The 12,113-nt window shown below is 43.4% G+C and overlaps 1 protein-coding gene across 1 annotated transcript in view; it reads right to left on the reverse strand.

Annotated features, from left to right (window-relative positions):
• LOC309523299 (androgen receptor-like) overlaps positions 1 to 12,113 on the reverse strand; it is a 621,469-nt gene that overhangs the window by 320,878 nt on the left and 288,478 nt on the right. The window contains 1 exon segment of the mRNA XM_082207087.1: positions 9,363 to 9,479. Coding sequence (XP_082063213.1) covers positions 9,363 to 9,479 — 117 coding nt within the window.

The raw sequence follows: 12,113 nt of genomic DNA on the forward strand, positions 1-12,113 counted from the left end.
TTTTTAATTGCATTTTGCTGGATAAAGAAACCCCTCATCACCGCTTTACTAGTGTCCCACACCGTACACATTCTTGTGCCTTTATTCACATTATTTACAAAGTAGTCCGTTAGGCATTTCTGTGCCCTTTCTGATCGTCCAGCAGGTTTTCATTTATTCTCCATCTGAAAGATTTTTCTTCATATCCTTTTAGAATACATTTAATTGCATTATGATCTGAGAAGACTTTTGGTTGTATTTCAATCTTTAAGGTTCTCGATGTTAGTTCATTGGATATCCATATCTGATCAATTCTTGACATTGATTGATTTGCATCTGAAATAAATGTGAATTGTTTTTCTAATGGGTGTCTTAGTCTCCAAATGTCCGTCAAGTTACAGGTCTCTGCCATTTCAAAGAATGATTTTGGAAGTTTCCCTTCTTTTGTTTTCCCAGATGCCCGTAGTCTATCCATTTCCATCGAAACTACACCATTCATATCACCCATTATTATGATCTTTTGATCCAAATATTCAAATAATCTTTCCTCCAAATCCTTAAAGAATTCCATTTTATTTCCATTTCGGTGCATAAACTCCAATGATTATCAGTTTTTCACCTTGCCAATTGACTTGGACTGCTATAATTCTCCCTTCTTCATCCTTAAATATTTGTTGCGCCTCCAGTTTATTTTTTATGTACAATACCACTCCTCTCTTTTTACTTTTATCAGATGAAACAAACTCATTTCCTAATTTTTTATTTATCAGAATTTTTCTGTGCGTCTTTTTAACATGCGTCTCTTGTAGGCATATATAATATCCAAATTCTTTTGTTTTAAATATTGTTCAATTTTATTTCGTTTTTTATTGTTCATTCCATTAACATTCCATGTCCATAATTTTAATGCCATATTGTATTCCAATTAATATTTCAATATTACAAAAGTTTTTACTTTTATAATTTCTTTTCTTCTTTTTCCCCTTCTTCTTCTTCCTCCTGTTCATCTTCTCCTTTTCCTCTTTTATCCTTTTTGTCTCTCCCTTCTTCTTCCACTAATCCCAGAAATTCTGCTCCACTGGCACCTGCTCCCATCCTTTCTACTTCTTCTTCTTCTGTCATCAGCTCCTTGTATCTTCTAAAAAAATTGTCTACTTCATCTGGTCTTGTAAGTCTGTGCCTTTTCCCTTTGTATGTAAATGCCACTCCTTCTGGAAATTCCCATTTAAACTCAACTTGATTTTTCTTCAGAGACTGTACCAAATGTCTATAACAATCTTGTTTTTTTCAAAAGACGAAGTGGTGCGTCTTTAAAAATAATTATATAATTCCCATCAATATTTAATCTTCTTTCTCTATTTTTTTTGTAAAATTAAATTTCTCATCTCTATATCTTTGAAAATAATCAAACAATCTCCTGGGAATTTCTTCGCTCTAGTTGTCCTTGTCCTTATTCGAAAGGCATTTTGTATTGTTTTAGCCACATCATCCACTTGCAGGTCTAACCATTGGGCAATCTCTGCCGTCAATTTTTCTTTAATCTGCTCTCCCTGCACTTCAGGCACAGACCTCAGTCTCAGATTTGTCTGTCTTTGTCTTAGTTCATTCATTGCAACCGCATCCCACAACTCTTCCTGTGTCTTGTTAACTTCAGATACTTCCGCTCTAGTTTTTTCCTCTTCTGTTTTCATGTCTTTCAATTCTAATTTAGTCCTTTTCAATCCTTCTTCTAGATTTTGTGTTCTCTTATAAATCTCCTTCATTTGTCCTTTTAGTTCATTGACAGTTACATCTATTTTTTGTCCACTTTCTCTAATTTATTCTCCATCTGCCCTAATTTAGACTCTATGTTCTTCTCACTGTTTTTAATGTCCATCTTTAATTCTGCAAACATCTTTACTATCTCTCCTTTCCATTCTGGTTCTTGCCTCGACGTCCTCCTCTCTCCCGGGGTTGCACCCTCACTCTTTTTTTGCGCATGCGTCATTCTCCAAAATTATTTCTTACCCCCTGTGCAGATTTCCAATTCAATTAGAGAGGAATTTATTTAATATAGTAGTCCACTGTTTCCCTTTCCCTTTATTTATTATTTCCAAATCCAATAGCAAATTTTAGAAGTTTTAAAATTTTTAAATTGAAACATATAATTCAAACACCCAAACTTCACCACTTCTTTGTATTTTAAATCCAAGGGGGATAGAAAGATGCAGCGCCTCTAAATCAAAATCCAAATCAGGCAGAACACACTCTACAACTGATATAATCCATCAACCAAAGTATCCAAAGAGAAGAGAAATAAAAACAAAAAGTAGAACAAAATCAGGATCAATCTTCTTGCCACTGGTATGGCTAATTCCAATTAGCAGAATACAAAGTCAAAATCTTCTTGCCACATACCTGGCTATCTCCACTTTGCCGGTTGCAAATTCAAAAAAACAAATCCAACAGCCACGGAGCCTCCTAAAACATTACAGCGGTCGCAACGTTGAAAACAAGTCCTTTTTATTATCTTGACGTTTTATATCTTTCGGGGAATTCCCTTAGTTAAAATATTTATATGTCCATTTCTTTCTAGGTTGTATGATATTTTCCTCCCAAATTACTGATTAAAAAGAAAAAGAAAACAGAATTTTTGACAAAAAGAGCAATAGAGTCCTTCTTTCAGAGTTACCTATTCTTCACTTATTTTTTTTTTAATTATTTTATTTATTTCTGTATTTTTATTTTTGTCCAGTAGGTGCCACTGTTACCTCAGCGTGTATTTTTTCGGGTCTGTGTCTATTCCTATATTGGCCACATGTGTCGCTGTTTTCCCCTTTGATTCTTTTCCCTCCTCTGCTCCTCTCGCTTTCAAAGTTTGCTTTTTGGCGTCTTTTTCCTGTTTGTGCTCTTTATGGCTTCCGTCAATGGTGGTGCCTCCACGCTGTCTCATCTGCTCCCCACTTGGACACAGGTATGCTAGTTTTATTCACAGTTGTGTATTAAATTAAGCAGTCTTATTTTAATCATTTTTACTTTAAAGTGATTCCAGTCCTCCTTTAACTTTTGGGTTTGCCTTTACTTTTTCAACTGTAATGTCTTAATTTCTCAAGACTTTGGTGCGTTAAATCACACTCTTTTAAGACTCCTTGTGAAGTATTTTAACAGGGGTTGTCTGTACCGTGTTGCGGTCCCCTTCTCTGCTTCAAATCGAGCTCTGTGTTTGTTTTTTTAAAAACTGACCTCTCGTCTCTCCCTTTCCTCCCCACTTTCGCTTGTGAGGGTTATTGGTAAAATTAGTTTTACCCGATTTTTAGGGGAGAGACGTCCTGTTTTTAACAGTCTCCTCTTGTCGGGGTTTGGGGGCATTTGCGCCGGAGAGTGGATTGGCCCGTTTGCACAGAGATCCTCCCTGCGTCCTTTTTATACACTTTTGTCTTTAGTTTTGGGAGACCCCTTTTTGCGCTGCCTTAGGTTCAACCCTCAGGATCCCCCCCCCCCCCGAGGTCAGGGTGACTTACACCTCGCCCCTGTTTCTCTCTCCGTCGGGTCTGCCTCGAGATGGCAGGAGCGCAGATCCCCACCCGTTTCGTCGGTGCGCTGTTCCGGAAGTCAACGAAAGCACTTGTCATTTACCAATAGGCTCATCAGAAAACTGAGATTGGCTACAGCTCCCTGCAGATTGTCTGCACAATAGTAACTTGGGTTTCTTGTTGTGTAATGTGTGAAAATGACCAGAGAATTTTAAGTTGTGTCTGCATTGTGTAGCTGTGCAGCCTTTTATATCTGTGCAACAGATATGGACCTTCAGCAACTGTCTCTGTTCCTGTTTAAGGCTAATTGTGTACTATACTTTTTGGTTAATAGCTCCTGTTATTCCTATGTCTCAGTTCAGGGGCAGGAAAGCTATCCTGTAGAGGAAAGCATGCATTTGATTTGAGGGTTGCTCTTGATATGATGTTAGAAGGGGAGAATGTTTCCTTCACATTCCTGAAGCACCTGTAGCATTATAATCTTGCTGGCATGTGGTGCTAAATTTCAGTCACACCAGTTGGGCATGGTGTGGCACAATAAAAAATTTAATTGGACAACATCACTTCTCTCCCCCCTTTCTGTGCATGCGTGCTTCTATTCCCACATGAAAACGACAGGGAAGAGCTATATTCCAGTGTATCTCCCTGAGTCTTATCACTTTTCTCCCACATTTTTTCCTGAAAGCAATTAACACAGAACTAGTTGCTGCACTTCCATTGTATTCCACTAGATATACTGCCCCAAATCCTGTCACTTTTCTCCCACAATTTTCTGAGTCAGTGGAGTACCAAATGGATTTTTCTTGGAAGCAATTAATACAAAAATGAGTGCTGAACTGCCACCATATTTCACTAGATTTCTGGAAGTGGTTTGAAAGCTCAAGCATAATGGAGATATTAACAGCTAGGGAAATAGTGAGGAAATGGAATTAACTGCTGTGTTAATGCACTCAGATGGCTTATCCACACCTACCTTTCCTCTGCTCTTTCCAAGCAAGGTCTGCGCTTTAAAGTTCTGAACTGCTAAGCTGGGGGGGGGGAGCCTCCCGCCCTCTCCCCTAGCTGAGTGAACCCCACTGCTTCCACTGAGCAGTTTAAAGAAGCTGCCCCCAGCTTCGGGTCATGCGAACTAAAGGTGGGGTGGGGGCTTTGTTAAACTGCTCCTGAGGAAAGAATAAGCTGCATTGGCCCCAGGCCTCGCCAATGCAGCTTGTTCCTGCCACTGCAGTTTGAGGGCCAGAGTGCGATGGCACCTTCACCCAGTGGTATATCGTGTGTTTGTAACCCAGTCCAATCCCACACCTTAAACTACACACCAGCTTTGCTCACAACAGCCAAATGTGGATACAATAAATGAATGTACAGGAAAATGGTATCAGAAGGATAACGACAAGCTGGAAGGTGTGCAGAGGAAGGTGGCCAAGATTATGAAGGGTCTGGAAGCCAAGCCTTATTTGGAATGGTTGAGGGAGTTGGGCCTGTTTAGCCTGGAAAAGAGGAGACTGAGAGGAGATATGACAGTCATCTTCAAATATCTCAAGGGCTATCACATGGAAGAGGAAGCAAGCTTATTTTCTCCTGCTCTGGAGGGTAGGACCTGAAGCAATGAATTCAAATGACAAGAAGGGAGATTCCGACTCAATATCAGGAAGAGCTGTTTGACGGTAAGAGCTGTTTGATAGTGGAATGGAATCCCTGGGAAGGTGGTGGACTCTCCTTTATTGGAGGCTTTTAAGCAGAGGTTGGAGGGCCATATGTCAGGGATTCTTTAGCTGCAATTCCTTCAATGCAGGGGGTTAGACAAGATGACTCATGGTTCCCTTCCAACTCTATAATTCTGTGGTACGAAGAAGAAGGGGAAGGAGAATATATTTTTTGCTTTATGTTCTCAAGAGTGAGAGCATTAAAAAGTGATAGTGGAACAACGTTGCCTCCCAGCCAAACTCCTGTCAGCATTCTAAAGAGCAGCTCTTGGATTTATTATAACATAACAAACCATTAATTGCTTTTAAAAGCAGCCTTTGGGATTTCTTTCTGGATGAGGAAGGAGTTGGAGGGGCCCTTAGGCTGGCTTAGTCAAGAAGGCACAGTTCAAAGGATGCCTAACATCTGCTTGGCTTCCTGGCTGGGAAAACTACAACCTCTGTAGGAATGGGGAGGTTTTTGAGAGAAAGAGTTCAGATCCCCACCATTCACTTAAAACACCCTTTAACCACTTCTAACAGCCGTGGAGAATCATAGGAACTGTAGGCCTGCGAGGATGGCACCCATAGCAAACTGTCAGGAAAAAGCAGCAATGCGAAAGCCAGCTGCAGGTGTTTGGAATGCAAAACAGGATGCTGATGTCTGGGACTGTACTATTGGAACAAAGGGGCAGTCTATTCACTGTACTGAGCACCGGATGTTAGCTCAGAGTGTCATCTGACCTGTACTGGAAGTACAGGGGTGGAGTTTATCACACTACTGTTGGAGACTGGAGAGTGTAGACACGTTTCTCTGTACTGTTGGAAAGACAGAAATAAAGCAATGTAAATAGATTTCTGTCTGTCTCTTTTCCCCTCCCTGAGGGAAGCAGGGAAGAGGGAGGAGTTGGTGTGTCCCTCTCACGCTGAGTGGGATCGCCGGAAAGACCTTGCCTGTATCCTGCCGGGAGACGCAGACGGGGAGGTCAGCCAGGATCTCAGCCGAATGCCTGGAGAAAGGCCAGTTACCTCTGACCAAGGCCAAGAATCTGACACAAACTGCAGTTCCAGGATTCTTTGGGGGAAGCCATGTGACTGCTAAAGTGGCACCACAGTGCTTTAAATGCCTGGTGTGGTTGTGACCAGAGGGTGTGTGTGTCTGGTTTGCTAACGATGGGAAGAAGAAAGGGGGTGAACCCCAAGTTTTGGGCTCTGTCTTTAGGGGCAAACGAAGACCCATGAAAAGGGTCAGCCTGCAGGGAAGCAAAAGAGTTGCATGACTTCCATATCAGTCCCCAACATCACCCTCCCACCAGGGTCGCTCCGATGGCATAGGCAGCTTCCCTACTCGGTGCCAGCAACTCACGCTACGCCACTGGAGCTATCAGCAGGTACTAACCACAATGGCTATGCTCTTCCTCCACATTTGGAGACAGTAATGCTTCTGAATATCAGTTGCTGGAAACTATAAGAGAGAAGAGGTCTTTTGTGCTTTTATCCTGCTTGCTGATTTCCCACAGGCAACTGTTAGGCAGCTGTGAGAAGAGGATACTGGACTAAATGTGCCATTGGCCTGATCCAGCAGGTTCATCTTATGTTCCTCTGTGCTGGGCACCAGACAGGACAGATTGTGAGCTCCTGCTCTGAGAACTCTTTTAAGGTGGTCATGAAAATGCCAGCAACAACAACTTTCTTACCACAAATCTGCTGCCCAGGGCACTGCCTAGGACCGTCTTTCTCTCTGATGTCTCACAGACAGCACCTTCTGCTAATAACCTTCATTGCCTCTTCTGCTCTCAGCTTGTGAGAAGTAGATGCCTGCCATATTGTTCCAACCTCCTAATTGACACTTTTTATTTTTGATTAGGGTAGCCTAATTTTAGGTAATAAATAAATGATTATGCATTTATTGGTGGTAGCCAGAATGACTCTTGTGGATTTCTGGAAAGATTTATATTATAGATTTGGGATGGTGTCCTCCTAGAAAAAAATAACATACAAATTGAGAATCGCCAGGGGCCTAAGTAAATAGAAGAACTTTGTACCACATTTAGTCTGACTTTATCTCCTTTGTAGGTAAAGAGGAACATGGCCAAGAACCTCCTCCAGGTTATGAACAAATTTGCTTAATACATTAAGTTAGAATGTAAGATGAATGTTGTGATTTTTTTTTATTGACATGGTAGAGTATCTGATTTGGTTACAGTGATACCTCGCGTAAAGAACTTAATTTGTTCTGGAGGTCTGTTCTTAACCTGAAACTGTTCTTAACCTGAAGCACCACTTTAGCTGCTGCCGTGCCGCCGGAGCACGATTTCTGTTCTCATCCCGAAGCAAAGTTCTTAACCTGAGGTAATATTTCTGGGTTAGCAGAGTCTGTAACCTGAAGCGTATGTAACCCGAGGTACCACTGTATTATTTATGATTATTGAATTCAGAGTACGTGCCCATTTTAGAGCTCTAAGCACAATTTCTCAATATATCCTACTGCTCTGGTTTGTTTAACATGTGGTATTTGAAGATTTCATTATTATATGTGTTGCAGTTTGGTTTGTTAATGCAATGACTCCTTGCTTGCTTGTAACTAAACTTTTTGTAGATTTGAAAACTAATAAACATTTAATTAAAAAAGAAAATAAATGCCTGCCTTGATTGTGGGAATCACAGAGGTTAATCTCTTGAGGATCTGACCTCAGAGAACAGGTTGAGGTTTTGTTTTGGCTGGAGGCCCCTGCCTGACTCAGCAAGGAATGGGGTGCTTGCCAAAACCTCAGTGAAGAAGGGCACTAATCTAATCTATCAGTGCCAGGCTGCGTATCTCCCTCCAGCCTCATTTAGATACATGACACAAAGCAAACAAATCAGGTATGCTAAAATTAATGATGATGATGATGATGATGATAATAATAATAATAATAATAATAATAATAATAATAATAATAAAATTTTTTATTTATATCCCGCCCTCCCCAGCCGAAGCCAGGCTCAGGGCGGCTAACAACACTAAAATAGTGCAACATTATAAAAACATCATAAGAATTAATTAAAATCAAAATTGATGGCAACCATAAACTAAAGTATTGTAAAGATTGCCAAAGGAGGGAGTCAGGCTGCGCCCTGACCAAAGGCCTGGTGGAACAGCTCTGTCTTGCAGGCCCTGCGGAAAGATGTCAAGTCCTGCAGGGCCCTTGTCTCTTGTGACAGAGCGTTCCACCAGGTTGGAGCCGCAGCCGAAAAAGCCCTGGCTCTAGTTGAGGCCAGCCTAACCTCTCTGTGGCCTGGGACCTTCAAGATGTTTTTATTTGAGGACCGTAAGTTCCTCTGTGGGGCATACCAGGAGAGGCGGTCCCGTAGATACGAGGGTCCTAGGCCGTATAGGGCTTTGAAGGTTAAAACCAGCACCTTAAACCTGATCCTGTACTCCACCGGGAGCCAGTGCAGCTGGTATAGCACCGGATGAATGTGATCCCGCAGCGAAGACCCCGTAAGGAGTCTCGCTGCGGCATTCTGCACCCGCTGGAGTTTCTGGGTCAGTCTCAGGGGCAGCCCCACGTAGAGCGAGTTACAATAATCCAGTCTGGAGGTGACCGTCGCGTGGATCACAGTGGCTAGGTCAGGGCGAGAGAGGTAAGGAGCCAACTGCTTAGCTTGGCGGAGATGAAAAAATGCCGCCTTTGTTCTAGCTGCAATCTGCACCTCCATGGAGAGGGAGGTATCGAAGATTACACCCAAACTCTTAACGGACGGTGCTGGCACTAATTGCACCCCCGCAAGAGATGGGAGTTGCCCCCTCAATCCCATATCGTCCCGTCCCAGCCAGAGGACCTCTGTCTTCGAAGGATTTAACTTCAACCGGCTCCCACGTAAACATCCAGCCACAGCTTCCAAGCATCTGATCAGTGTGTCTGGGGCCGAGTCAGGGTGGCCATCCATCAACAGATAGAGTTGGGTGTCATCAGCATACTGATGGCAGCCCAGCCCAAAACTCCGGACAAGCTGGGCGAGGGGGCGCATAAAGATGATGATGATGATTATAATAATAATAATTTATACCCCACCCATCTGGCTGGGTTTTCCCCGCCACTCTGGGTGGCTATTATACTACTCCACCCATCTGGGCGCCTTACAGCATATATAAAATATAGTAAAATGCAAAGAATCAAAGGTTCATAAACAGAAGTTGGATTACCTCCAAGAGTCATCCCAGCCTCATAACATTTCCGAAGGCGGCAGGAAGGGCAGTTTTTTCTCCGGAACCTGTCGATGGTGCAGTCATTTCGGCTGGCACAGAGGTACTTCTGTTTACCTAAAAGAAGCAAGAGGGCATATCTTGAATACAAAATGGCAATTCTCCCCTTGGTAGAGAGAAGGAGCATCAAATGCTCAAAGTGACAAGCTGGAATCATAGTATTGCAGGGTTTCAGAGGTCCCCCAAGGTCCATCTAGTCCAACCACCTGCAATGCAGGAATCACAGCTAAAGAATCCCTGAGTGGTGGCCACCCAAGCTTTGGCGAAATGTTCTTTTGCCAGGGCAAAATATTAACTATTATTTATGCAAGGCCAGCTCAAAAGCTTAGAATGCTGAAGCAAAACTATAAATGTAGTGTAATAAAATAACAACACAAACCAATGTTCACTTTACACATTTCCAGCTGATGACTAAAATAAATACATTTTTAAAAACTTAACACACAAAAACCAGCAATGGTTTAGGTTTAAAACAACTAAATCACGTTATTAATTTGTAAAGGCCTGCGGGTATTTAATACAGTCTTCAGCCTGTGCCAGATATGACTATAAAGGAAAAAGGGATAGGGAGGGTGAAGGAGAAAAGCAAGCTCAGACATGAGTTCTTGCAAGTTAACTGTTCCTATTAGCACCAGCTGGGATAGAAATGGTTCATGTAGCAACCAGGCCAAGTTCAAGGTGTTACTTTTAGTATATAAAGACCTAAATGATTTGGGACCAGTTTGCTGCTGAGTTTCTTACTCCATATGCACCCACTTCCATCTGCAGAACTGGCACTGTTACAGGTGCCACATAAAACCTTTTCCACATTTGCAAGAACTCAGTCGTTTGATGTGGCAGCACCTACACTTTGGAACTCCTTGCCTCTTGACTGATATAAAGCATGCACCTTTGCTGTACTCTTTTTGGTTATGCGCTAAAAACATTCTTGTTTGGACAAGGCTGTCCAGACATAGAAAATTGGTGTGTGTGTATTTTTTATTAAATTTTCTGTTTAACGCTTTAAACTACTGTGTTATCACGGTGGAAAATCTAATAAAAATTTATTTAAAAACACACACTTTAAACTACTCATTTTACATCCTTATGATATCAATGACTTCCCTTCTTCTCTTTCCATGGTTCATTTTACATCTCATAAATCCCTGCATATTTTACAAAAACTATACCATTCAGTATTCCATTATTGTCGGGAGTCCAGTCCCCGGCTTGATAACACAGTGAGCGTAGTTAATTAAAAAGGATGATTTATTGTAAAAACAAACCGATAACTCCAGACGGCATTAACATAGCCTCCACCATCATGAATTAAGATGACCCTTCTAAGGATCCCTCCCGTTTACTAAAACAGAAAGTGAACTTATGAAGCTTACGTCTTTTTTGCTTCCTGTCTAGCAAGCCCCCCATACGCCGGCTCCGGGGAGAGATTGGATCAGTTCCAACATCTTCCGAGTCACTACTTCTGTCTCTGTTCCCACCTCATGAACTGCTTCCTTCTCTATTCGGGGTATTTTGCACTTCTCGAGAGCATTGGCAGGGCTCCAGCTCACCCTCGTCATTCTCTTATCAACTGGCATTCCTAAGGGCGGGGGAGTTGGCACTAGGCTATGCTCATCTTGGCTGGCGGTTAACCCTCTCTCTTCCTGGTTACTTCCTTCACTGGGAGCTGGCTGGGCTGGCTCATTTGTGACATCACACACCCCTAAGGTCCTCCTCCACCTCTCCCAGCTCCCCCTCCTCACGAGGGGCACTGCTGAAACCTCCCCACCATTCATCCTCACTCTCTTCCCAGTACCCTCCCCCTTGCGGGTTTTCCTCTACTTCCAATCCCCAATCTGCCTCACTCTCTTCATCTTCTTCCCACGTCTCACATTCCTCCTGCCACCCTCTTAGTTTGGGTTTGTTGGGGTGCCTACGGTGAAACTCCACCTGCAACCTAGGGGAGTGTACATTCCCAGAGTCCTCCCATGAATTTTCCTCATGCCCATACCCCTTCCAAGACACTAGATACGGTAATCTCCTACTCCTCCAGGGAGAGTTCCGCAGTTGCGACACCTCATATTCAGGTTCCCCCTCTACTATTATAGAAGGGGGTGGCGACTTATAATGGGTTGGGAGTTACTCGTGCGTAATCCTGCTCCGTTTGAGCATTAGATTGCCTGGTTAAACCCTCCGGACTGCACAGCCCATCTCAGCGTGGCTGACCTTAGTCACTCGTAGAATCTGTCTGTGGGCGTTTCTTAAAGCGTTGCTAACATAAGAGTTGTTTGACGCCCAATCGTTTCCGCCTCTCACTGCGCGGGAGTCTCCTGCGCAGTGTGGGCGTGGGCAGCGGGGTGCTTGGGCTCTCCTCGCTAACTTCCAACGAAGAGTCCTGGAGCCCCTGCACCTCCCTGTCCCGTTGCTCTCCTGGATCCCTGGTGTTACACGCATTCTCTTCCCCTTCTTCCCGGCTGAGTCTCCCTCTAGCGCTTGGACCTTCCCCTGCAGAATCAGAGACCCTCTCCTTCTCCTGTGCCTCTGATGGCAGTTCCCTGACATCCACCTCCCTCCCAGGGCCCCCTTCACTCCCCCTGCGACCCGGGGGCTCTATTGCAGCCTCTTCTCTGGTCGGCGAGCCAAGGAAACCCCGGAATGAGCTGTCCTCCTCATCTGTGGGTGTGAACACCACTTCCCACCTGCTAAGGTTCC

Source organism: Podarcis vaucheri, assembly GCF_965113315.1.
Source record: "Podarcis vaucheri genome assembly, chromosome: W".
Lineage (NCBI taxonomy): Eukaryota > Metazoa > Chordata > Lepidosauria > Squamata > Lacertidae > Podarcis > Podarcis vaucheri.